Below are 11,520 nucleotides of genomic sequence, written 5' to 3'. Positions count from 1 at the left end.
ACAGACTGATGGATGCATTTTCTGCAATGTTTACAAAATGCAACGTTTTCATTCCCTTTTAATACCCCTGCGCCTTCTGATCAATGCAGTTGGACACGTCAACTAAATATAGCAGACGACACGGCCGTGATTGGGTAATTTATTGAACTACCTTGAACTACGACCTTTGACCCTACCAGCTGTTAATCACGTGACGTGTTCATAGGCAGTTAGTCAATAACAACACACGGAGATCGACCGAAAATATCCGCACAAGAATTCGTGGCATACAACGTTAACAACGTACACTGAGAGAGTTGACAATTGTATGGCTGATGAAATACCTTCAAAAGCGAGCATATTGCCCACCTAAATCAGACAAAAACTTGAACAAAATAGGGGTTTTGTTGGCCTAGACATGGGTTAAATGGTGTATAGAGATAGTTTATTGCGAAAAGGTATCATTTGGGGAACAGAATCGGATGAAACATGAAGTCTGCTGTGGGTAAGTGTTGCCAAAAAAAATCCGACTTCTGTTCTGTTTTCCCCCGACATTTTTGTTGATGTCTGTCCTGGGTGTGATCGCCTGATATTTGAGATTGTTTAAACCCGTTCCGTCATCTAGTTACAGTTTCACGCTAGTCTGAAAGAAAACCATATGTTCAATTTAAGGATGGAAGGATCTTGTGAACTTTTTAGTACAGAGTTGTGCATGTTCATTTGACATTTTCTTTTGATAAGATTGTGTAACGATGCCCAGAACATCTTGCTTTTTTAATTAAAGGAAATGACTTCGGACTTTAGGTTGTGGAAAAACTAATGTTGTCAGTTGAATTGTTTTGTACAATGGTGATGCCATGTTATATTTTCTTAAAAAGAAAAGTATTGGAAGGGCAGGAAACAAACTACTTCACTTCCTTAATCATCCTGTCATGGTTTAATGGAAGTTTAGAAAACTTCTCTTAAAAATGGTTTGTTTTGAAGCTGCAGTTTAGAAATTTCCTGATGTGTTATATGATGTAGTTCCTATAGAAATGTTTAATAAGGTAAGTGTGAGAGAGTGCGAGTTTCCTGCCACTGTACTGGGCCAAACAACGCTTTTTAACATTTTTACCAATATCAGCTGTGGTATGTACGCCAGATGTTCAAATGTAAAAAAGACATTGTTCAGTCCAGTTACTGTGACTATTACAATTTCTACCTTTCTCCATGCTCGGACCTCCATGCTCGGACCTCCATGCTCGGACCTCCATGCTCGGTCCTCCATGTTTGAACTACTCAATAATAAGAGTCAACCTGAAACTGAAACTGAAGTCATCCCATCGTATAAATTTCCCTTCAAACAGTAAAACAAGCTCATGTTACAAAAACATTAGTGTTTACATGTAGGCCTACAGCCCATGAACTTTTGATTTAAAAGAATTGAATCAGGCATGTGAATCTCCAAATTGTTCATAATTTCAGGGTTTTTCCTCAGATCACAGTTGCAAATGATTGCCTAATTACCTGTCTTCCATCCATCCAATTGCCAAAATGAAGGATTGAGAAGGACTGGGACCATTAGCCCCAAGCAACCAACTTTCTAATTAATTGACAAGTTTATTGTTTAAGTCCAAACAATTTTGGGTGGAGTAAGTGTCACGTTGGAGGATTGAGGCCATGCTGGTATCTGTTCTCATGTCTCGATTCTAATGCACATTGTGGTAAATGAAGTTGGAGCCCGGGACTCTGATGGCAACAGAGGATAACATTTAATTTGTCCCTTGCATTCCATTTTACATTTATGACTATTATGATTATAGTTTGACCAATGGTGGTATTAGGCCCTAGTGGCCATCAAGTCTGGACTTGTCTCAATTGGCTTATTGAATCAATAAAGCATGAAAACACACAAGTATGCCTATAAGTCTTGGTAGAATTTAGAGCGTAGCAAAAGATCATTTTCGTTTTGATTACGTCTGTTCAATAAGTTTTCCACCGGCTGCATTTAATTGACAAGACCCGTTATCTCAATCCCAATACAGAAGATGTAGCACTAACAAAACGTTCATGTAATCCTGTGTTTTTGTAATTTTTGCAACCAATCGGAAAATCACTATAACAAAACTTAATCCTATCACACAGCATGAGTCTGATGCATGTACATGTGACTGTCCTATTATGGTATTGATTGTTATTTGTTTTGATATGAATTATTCATAGTAAGGTGTGTTATCTGAGGTTTACTATTACGAATATTCATTGACTTTGAATATGTTGATTTTTATACTAAGTTCAAATATTCATGGACAGAGGTCATGTGCAGTTATTTACAAACTTGTAACAAGGTCTGATAGGCTAAGTGATGAATATTTACAAGGTACTTATATTGGAGCAAAAGTCATAATGCAGTTATTTACAAACAAGGTCTGAAAAGTAATGAATATTCATAAGATTTATTGGTTGGATAATGGAGATTCCTGTAAGGTTGTGTGTTTTGATATGGTTGGGTGGACCCCAGACCTCAATACCTGTTTGGATTCTGGAATGCTTATCTTTTGTTGCAGGGAGTATGCAGGAAGTGTACCACTCCCAGTTATGAATCAGAGGCCAGTGTTAACTATGAGGTATTGGTATGCAGTAGCATGCCAAGCTTTGACCATCCCCCTGTATTGTTGACCAGTAATTTTGTAACAATAAAAATGTACACTTATTTCCTTGTTACATGTTTAACTCTTTTTCTATTTTGCAATACATATGCAAAGTTAAGCAAAGATTCTTTGGGAGGTTCACCCTTTTTGTTTACATTTTTCAAAACTGTTTAAACCTGTTAATTGCTCGTGAATTTTTCCTGTGAAATGAAACATGATCTCAAAGACCTGCTCTCACGCCACATGTTTTAGTAGAAGTGTTTGGTGATTGAATCAATGTAAAATGAGGATAACAAGTTTCCTTTATTTTCAAGATTGTTTTGTCTAATTTTTTTTAGCATTGAGAGTATTTGTTTTTTGGAACAAGCAACATTACTGCTTATAATAATTAAAATACTTGGCACAAATGTATGCACTTTGCATAGTTGTTTGTGATTTTTGTTATGATCCAACTGCACTCTGTACAGCAGTTGCTGGTTGTCTTATACACTGACATCAAACAAACTAAATGAGTCACTATATACATGTAATAAAATACTACTCTTACATGTATTATATATATGGCACTTGCATTATAGCAGATTTCAAAGGTTAGAGAAAGCACATTGATGAGGGATCCTCAGATTTTTTTCCAGGATTGAAAGAAGAAATGAACTTTTTGTTGACCATCCAATTTCATCATACAGTGAATTACTGCACTGTGCATCAGTTTGTCTTTACTCTGTACAGCACACAAATCCAATGACTACCATTGTACACTTATTTTGAAATAAACACTAGCCTTGGGGCTTAAAGTTAATGGTTTCACAATACATTGTACTATTTGTAGCAGGTTTCGTAGGTTGGTGAAAATAAATTTAAAATAATTGACAGCGAACATTACACTCTTGAAACCTTATTCTCCATGAGTACAGTCTTTACGCTCAACCCTAAATAAGATCATATTAGGCCTGATTCAATGTATGCATTTCATGCATAGATGTGAAAGTCAGAATTGCACTTTTTTATGTAGTAGTCACTAGCTGTGGGATATAAGAGAATATAATAAAGAGGGGGGGGGGGTGCCAGTTACAAGCCCACCAGCTGAAATACCTAGTTTTTGATCCATGCATTGAGGATCATTCTTGAAGCTGGGAGCTTCATTTTAATAAGCTCACCAGTTAGAGCAAGGACCAGCACTATCAACATGTAGAGAGAAAGGACCTTGCTCTAGGACAACCCTGGAAATGTTGTCTCGTAGATCATATATTTTGATTGGGTCAAAGAGAGATATACAATGTATTGCAACTCAGATCCACCTAATGTATATTAAAGTGTATAAATATGATGATAAATCATTGGTATGTGATTGGTACCCCCCCCCTCGTGTTATTATTACCCCATGATTACAAAGCCCAGAGGATGGTACATGTAGATCAAAATAGACAGTATGATGATACATCATTGGTATGTGATTGTTACCCCCCCCCCCCCCCCCCCCCTCATGTTATTATTACCCCATGATTACAAAGCCCAGAGGATGGTACGATCAAAATATACAGTATGATGATACATCATTGGTATGAGGTTAGGTACCCCCCCCCAGGCTCCCCCTCATGTTACTCTTACCCCATGATTATAAAGCCCAGAGGGTGGACAGGCAATGTAGTACTTGATTCATTCAAAGTTGCTTCTAAGATCTTATGATAGGATTCACAAGCTTCATGTATTTAATCAGGAAGCTGCATTACTAGAATTCATGGTTTCAGGCTCTGATTAGATTATAATGCATGCTAAGTATAACAGCATGGTGGGTACACACAGCTACATTGAGCTTCATTATAAAGGTAACTGTACTGTACGTGACCAACGTGCATAATTATTGCCGTCATTTATTTATGACCTCATTGTTGTTAAATCTACTATGAAACCTTCGTATTATAGCTGAACATTATGGCCCAGAACTGAGTTTTACTTTCTATGTACATAGTGTTACTTTCCTGTATAAACCAATTATTTTGAAACTTGTTATTATACACACACTGATTAACTAGATCTGGGTTAGACCTTTATCATCCTGTTGCTATCTTTGTCAGCTTCCCTGAATACCAAATGGTAAATAGTTCAAATTCCCATTTCACTGAAGAGTGCCAGACTATTTTTCTTCCCAGCCCCACTTTGGTCACATTACTGATTTTTATAGAAGAGAAGAAAGATGGTGTGTTACTATTACAATATGATGGACACCGTGATAACGTTTATTCCCTTAAGTCAGTAAATGGTCTGCTTAAAGGCCCTGGAAGCTACTGAACCAAGGGTCAAGTTCTCTGATCATAATAATAATAATAATAATATCGAAGTCTTATATAGCGCACGTATCTACCAAACAAGGTACTCAAGGCGCTGAGTATAAACAAACTTTCAGAAAGATAGGTTATGCAGTGATGAATTCTGAGACCCAATTTTTAGCACCTTATAAGGGTTTACAAGGTGCTGGGTTTATAAGGGTTTTTCATCTGTCCCAGTGTCAGAATTGTAAATGTAAACAAACTAATGAGTGCCAACTTTGATTCTTGATTTTTCAGTTACGTTAAATGTAGTTCTTGAACTACACAGAGGCCTCTGTTTCTCCTTGTTTTGGCCATGTTGCCCCTTCAAAAGTTCAAAAATATAGACTTTCAGATTTACCAATGGAAGTGCCCTTTGCAAAATGAAAATGGCCTTGCCCTCTTTGAAAAGATAACATTCTAGACCTAGAATGGCCAATCCAGGTGGAGGAAAAATTCTTCTTGAAAAAATATTGATTGAAAACAAAATCTTGTTTTGAGAATAAGTATGAAGGAAGGATAGAAAAGAAGCACATCCTTGTTTGATGTAATCTGCAACAGCACCAACCACATAATGATTGATAGAATTCATAGGCAGACCAAGCATCCTGCAATGCAAAGACTACGTGGTACATTACAGTACTCTATGATTATAGTATCCTCCATGATTACAGTATGGTAGTTCTGATGCAGGACTGGAGTGTTAGGTCAATTAACTAGAGGTATCATGCATAAAATAATAATATCACTGTATGCAAAAACGATTACCCAGGGGTTTGTACTGTAGTCATTGATCAACAGAATCTGACCTTGTTTATTGTGCACTGGTTCAATAATACTGAGTGGCCAAGTACATGTTATGGTTTTATGGTGAGATCACTGGGCTTGATTTGGGGGAGGGGGGTACAGGTGATGTGATTGCTATCCAGCTGATTTATTCGAAGGTGCGGGGCGAGTCAATGAGGTTCCAAGATTCAGACTACAGGCCTGTACTGTATGCTTCGGTTTTGAAAGGGCAACCTGGGCAACAAGGCATTCTCCTTGTTACCCACTTCAGGAACTTGTAAATACTATGCATTTGAAGGGCACAGGGCAATGATCAATTGATGCCTCCATGAAGTATTAGTATAGTCACTATTAGGCCTACTTGGTACAGAGAAAATCATACAAATGTACCCCATGGATTCTTGCTAGAACACCAGATTGTGGTTCTACAAGGCAATGTGCACGTAAACACTTGTGCATTCAAAATCCTCAATGGCTTTACATACATTATGTTCATGTGGACTCGTCTGGTCGACATGGAGGAAGGAAACTCCTTTCATAGTCTGGTGTTAACGTACAGGCCAGTGTATAGTGTACACAGCCATGCATGCCCGCCCCAAAATGGTCAACTGAAGTGGTGTTTGCAGTTTGTAAAAAAAACAAGGTCCTCTTTCTACTACGGTTGTATTCAATGGCTTTTATGAACCCAAGTCCTCAGTCTGCATTGAGTTTCTAATAGACCTTTGTCATGGTGCAGCCATCTTGAATTTCTCCCATTGATATCAATGTTACCAAACCGAGGCTGGAAGAACTAAATAGTCTGGTTCCTATTTGCAAAATGATTATTAGCATCCCTTATTGTTATTCGATACAGGGAACATGACCAAGATGGAGGCAGCATGATAGAGGTCTAATTGGGAACAATCCTTATGGCCTTCTACTATTGGATTTAAAGATTGAAATGTAACCCTTAGGAAGTAGCCATATCATGGGACAGGGACATGCTCCTTCTAAATTACTCATGGATTCAATTCTTGAACTCTAACATTCTCATGTCTGTTCAGTACCTCTAATGGGTTCCATGCAATCCGTCAGTCTATGAAGCTCACGTCTAACGGGCCTTTCAAAAATCATCTCTAACATTTGAAAAATTCTGTAATATTTATGTTTGGTTATGATGGTCATACATGTATGTAGGCCCTAAATTATTTAGTATGGAAACATTGTAATACTAATAGTCTAGGATGTTATCATATTTGAAACATTAATTTATGCTGTTACAAATGAAATTCCAACTACGCATCTGCCAGTATAATCTATAGTTAGAATTAACTGTGAACCTTCCAGGCAGAATGTAAACATTGATTTCTATACAAGTTTGAGATGTAAACAGTATTGTGAGTTGTGGCCCATTCATTGCTGTATTGTGCTGGTCTGTTCATTATGTGTATGGTAGGCCATGGAAGTAGAAATGGGTAGACTAAGCTGCAAGTACATACATGTACACACATGCTGTACTTTATAAAGCTGTGCTGTAATATTAAACTTGCGCAAGTCTTTAAGGACTTGTCACTGAAATACACACCTCACTCAAAAAAAGAATTAAATACGAACAAATGAGCAGAAATGCGGGGTATCAGAATACACTTGTTTGGTATGTTTGAGCATCTGGCTTTTAAATAAACCCCTGGGTTTGTGTAATAATTCAGTGTGGCCATGAATGATGGCATTAGAGGTTGTATGAAAAGACTTGGTGAAGTTTAGTGTAGTCCAGCCATAATATCTGACAGCTAGCAGCAGCATGCACAGCTGATCTTCATTCACTGGGGATCCCATCTTTCCCATACTAGACTGATGATACTCTGTGGATGGTACAGACTGTAGGATGTGGCTGGCTAGGAAGACATGAAACCTTCATGGCTACATTGGTAGGGTGTCTGTAGGTTTATAATGTATGTAACTGTATTTTGCAAGAGGCTTGTGTACTGATCAATAACGCTGCTTGAATATTTTGTATTGTACAGAGCCTTCTTTGCTTTGCCTAGTGTAGTATGTAAATGAACATGTAAGTCTAGCCTGGATGTACATAAATTACCATTGATGCATACGTATGTAATCTTAAGAAAACATTAATTCTGCATTTGTCTGCCATTTTTCATTCATTATTGACCATTAAGTCATAATATTCCCTGGGTGAAAATTTCAAAACTATCCGTAAAAAATGTGGTCAAATACAGCACCTGTTCTCAAATTATGATGAAGCAAGAAATCAAAATAGTTCAGGGCTCACAATTAAATACCAATTGGTTTTTCCATTTGCTTTTTACAGCTGATTATCATCAGCAGCCACAGACTATGATTGCAGGGGCGGGGCTAATGAGCCCAGCAGGGGCAGGGCTAATGAGCCCCACCCAGGAGGGTCTCTGTCTTGATGCTGAGGACCCAAGACCCGAGCCAAGTGATCTCTTTGTTGACCTTGGGATGCTAATCCTTGAGGGGCGTAAACCCGAGCACTCAGCTAAGGGGCGTGTTGAGGGAGAACATTGTCCGTCTCCGTACCCTGATAGTAAAAGACACCATTGTACTCCGTCGAATGTAGCAAGGGTAGGTACACATTTATAGATCATGTTATCTGGTTGAATGTTTTTCTAAACGGACCTTGCATTGTTGAAATAATTAGCAAAATCTTCACATAAAAACCAACCAACTATTTTAGCTAAGTTAAGCCCGGTTCATACCTTCTGCGAATGCGATACGAATTTGGATGCAACAAACAATTTGCATCAGTTGAGTTGTGCTGAACTCATGCGTAACAGCCCCGTGACGTCGAAGTTTGTATCGCATTCGCATTGGGCTTCAAAGGAAGTTTGATCCAGGCTTAAGTCTTGAGATGTGCTCTCTTTCATCATATAAAACATTGTGAAAATCATCATGTTTGATTTCTTTCAAAATGTAAGGTTTGTTTTCTACCATTGAGCTGTCCTCAAATTGTGCCTGCAGGAAGTTAGTTTGGCCTTTGTGGTTCTTTTGTGAACCAAGCCTTGAACTTTAGAGGGAAAACATGGGACTTGTGGCTTATAATGTTGACTGGACCAGGACTATTTTTTATAATGACTAGAATCAAAATAAGATAAAAAACTTCCTTACCCAGTTTAAAATGCAAAGTTTTTATTTGATCAAGCGCCAAGACATGTAAAGCCTGGTGCATACTTGCGAATGCGAATGTGATACACACTCGCAACGAAATTTGCTCTGAGTTGAGTTGTGCTCAACTCTCTTGTGAATATTGCAGCGAAAGAGGGGTTGTGACGTCAAATTCGCATCGCATTTGCAGGAAGTATGATCCAGGTTAAGAGAAGATTGATTTCATTTGTCTCTATGGGTACTGATACTTCAATATGTCATTACTCAATAGAATTGAAAGGTATTTGATCAGACTCAAAGGCAACATTTGAAATACATGTTCAAGTTGTCACAAAACGAGTTATTATTCTGCATTTCAATTTAAAAAACACAAGACCTGGACTTGTGAGGTCAAAAGTGGCCGGCACCATAACTATTGGCCTCTGGCCTCTGGTCTAGTGTAAAATGGGAGCCCTGTAAACACGTCATTTGTCACAATGTCTATAGTTTCATGCACAAGCTTCCCTAATTGGGCTCATGTGACATTTAAGATGTAGTTCGACTAAAAGTCCAGCTTTGGTTATTATAAATGCACTCATGAAAGTGATACAAACACATTCCAGCACATTTTCTTGGTGCAAAATGGTGCAAAAAACAATTTACACTTTTCCCATGATGCTGTAGAGAAATTCTCTTCACTTATGCAATTGGTGTTAAACTGGATAGAAATAAACACCTTAAGCCCTGACCTTGAGACCTTCTACCTTCATGATTGGAATAAACCTTGTATAGTGTTAAAGCCCTGACATTAATCATGGGTCCTATATTGAAAATGAAATCCATAATCTGCCGGAAGTAGAAGCATTGAGCGCCTGATTTGACTGTTGCTAATTGACATAATGACACTATCTTTAGGGAAATGAGTCCCAGGAAGAAACCTAATTAATTAATGAGGTCACTTTGGGGTACATTTTTAATGATTCATTATATCTAAATAAGAACACCATTAACTTTCAAACTGTCAAACTTCAGTGTATACTGTTGCAGGCCTGTACATAAATGTATGCTTCATTTTTGAAAGGGCGAGGGCACCAAGGCATTTCTCCTTGGTAAAGGGCACCCTTTATATATGTACATGTATATGAGGAAATAGTAAATTTCTACTTGAGCATTTCAAGGGCACTAAGGCAATGGTCAGGGGGCATGGAGGCAATCAAGGAGTGAAGTAAGTGACCAGCCGTCGATTTCACCAAACTCTTCCTAACTCAAGACTAATTTTAGGACCTAGGACGGGTCCTAACTCTGCACTGTAGCATGCAGACCTTAAGATAAATCCTAAGTTAGGACGAGTTACTCGTCCTAACTCGAGATAGGATCAATCTTAGCGTTTCGTGAAATCGGCTGCTGGGGTAATAATGTGAAGCGCTTTGGGAAGCTCTCCAGGTGTGAAAAGCGCTATATAAAAACAAGTTATTACTATTATTGTTATTATTATTATTATTAGTATTATTATTATCACTGTTGTTGCCTCCGTGAAGTATTATGTTTGTTGTTGTTGGTTTTGCAAGCATTGTCATTTTTAAAGCCTACATGTACGTGTGGGACAATTCCACAAACACAACAACAACATGTCTGGTTTGCTTATTGGTACTTGAGACTTGTTAATGATGAGATTGTTGATGATACCATGAAGGGATAATACCATGAAGTAATCTTAGCTAAAGATCATTCCTAAACCAGATGTTGGATTCCCATTGATAAAGTATGCAGGAGGAACTTCATGACATACATAAATTAATTTATTTATTACATTCTTTTCCCAGGGTGTGCCCATTAAAATGGTTTGCATTGGGTCCTGTATACTTGACTACTATACAACAGCAATGTAAACATGTAGCTACATGTAATCTTATAACAACAGTTAATTAATTATTTATTAATTTAATCACATTTACCTTGACAATAAACACAAAGAATCAAAGTTGTAATTTATGCAGGTATACACAAACATCATATATGACACCATTGGAGGTTGGGCAACAAACTCAGTGAAAAAACATTATTACAGGAAAATTCCCATCCTGCTCCCAGTTGTATGTCAAGTTGTCAACCTGTTAAAAAGCACACATTACATAATTTTTTGCTTTTATTTGGGGTTTTCTAAATGGAACTAATATACAAAACTAACAACTTAAATTCATTATTGGAAACATTCCTGATTTAAAGTTTTTGGCAAAGTTCTGATTTCAATTAAATCAAAGGGCAAATTGCCTTCAAATCTCTCAAAATTGTGCCATTGTAATTGCTTCAAGAACCTGATTTAAATCATATGAGATCAATGTTGAACTCTTCTTTAATTTACTACAACAAAAGAAGATTCAGACCAACATAATAACCTGGCATTTCACTTTTCAAAACTCAAGGGTATTCTTCTAGAAACAAAATAAAACAATACATGTAGGATCAAATGTTGGGACTACTCTGATTCTGAAGGGACTCCGAGGGTATGTATTGCCCTGTATTGTTACAGCTGCCTTTTTCAAAAGGCCCAAAAATAAGACATACAACTTAAAAGCAATTACAGAGAGACACATTCAATGCTGGATGTTCAACAAACAGAACATACAGGCCAACCAAACAATTGTTCATATTTACTTTTGTGCAGACGGTCATAATGAGCTTGACCTTTCACCTAATCTACTTTTTATTGAAGCTGA

The 11,520-nt window shown here is 37.6% G+C and overlaps 1 protein-coding gene across 3 annotated transcripts in view; it reads left to right on the top strand.

Moving 5' to 3' along the window:
- The first annotated feature begins 253 nt into the window (after positions 1-253).
- Positions 254-11,520, top strand: part of LOC139937051 (atos homolog protein A-like) — a 36,151-nt gene continuing 24,884 nt past the window's right edge. For 2 of the 3 annotated variants that reach the window (XM_071932029.1, XM_071932028.1), the window contains exons 1-2: positions 254-484; positions 8,010-8,284. In XM_071932029.1, coding sequence (XP_071788130.1) covers positions 469-484; positions 8,010-8,284 — 291 coding nt within the window. In that variant the 5' untranslated portion in view covers positions 254-468. Of the gene's footprint in view, positions 485-7,489; positions 7,609-8,009; positions 8,285-11,520 lie in introns of those variants that run through there. The other variant, XM_071932030.1, reaches the window with a different exon arrangement.

The sequence above is a fragment of the Asterias amurensis genome, chromosome 5, assembly GCF_032118995.1.
Source record: "Asterias amurensis chromosome 5, ASM3211899v1".
In the NCBI taxonomy this organism is placed as follows: Eukaryota; Metazoa; Echinodermata; class Asteroidea; order Forcipulatida; family Asteriidae; genus Asterias; species Asterias amurensis.
This window is presented reverse-complemented; position numbering and strand designations above follow the sequence as displayed.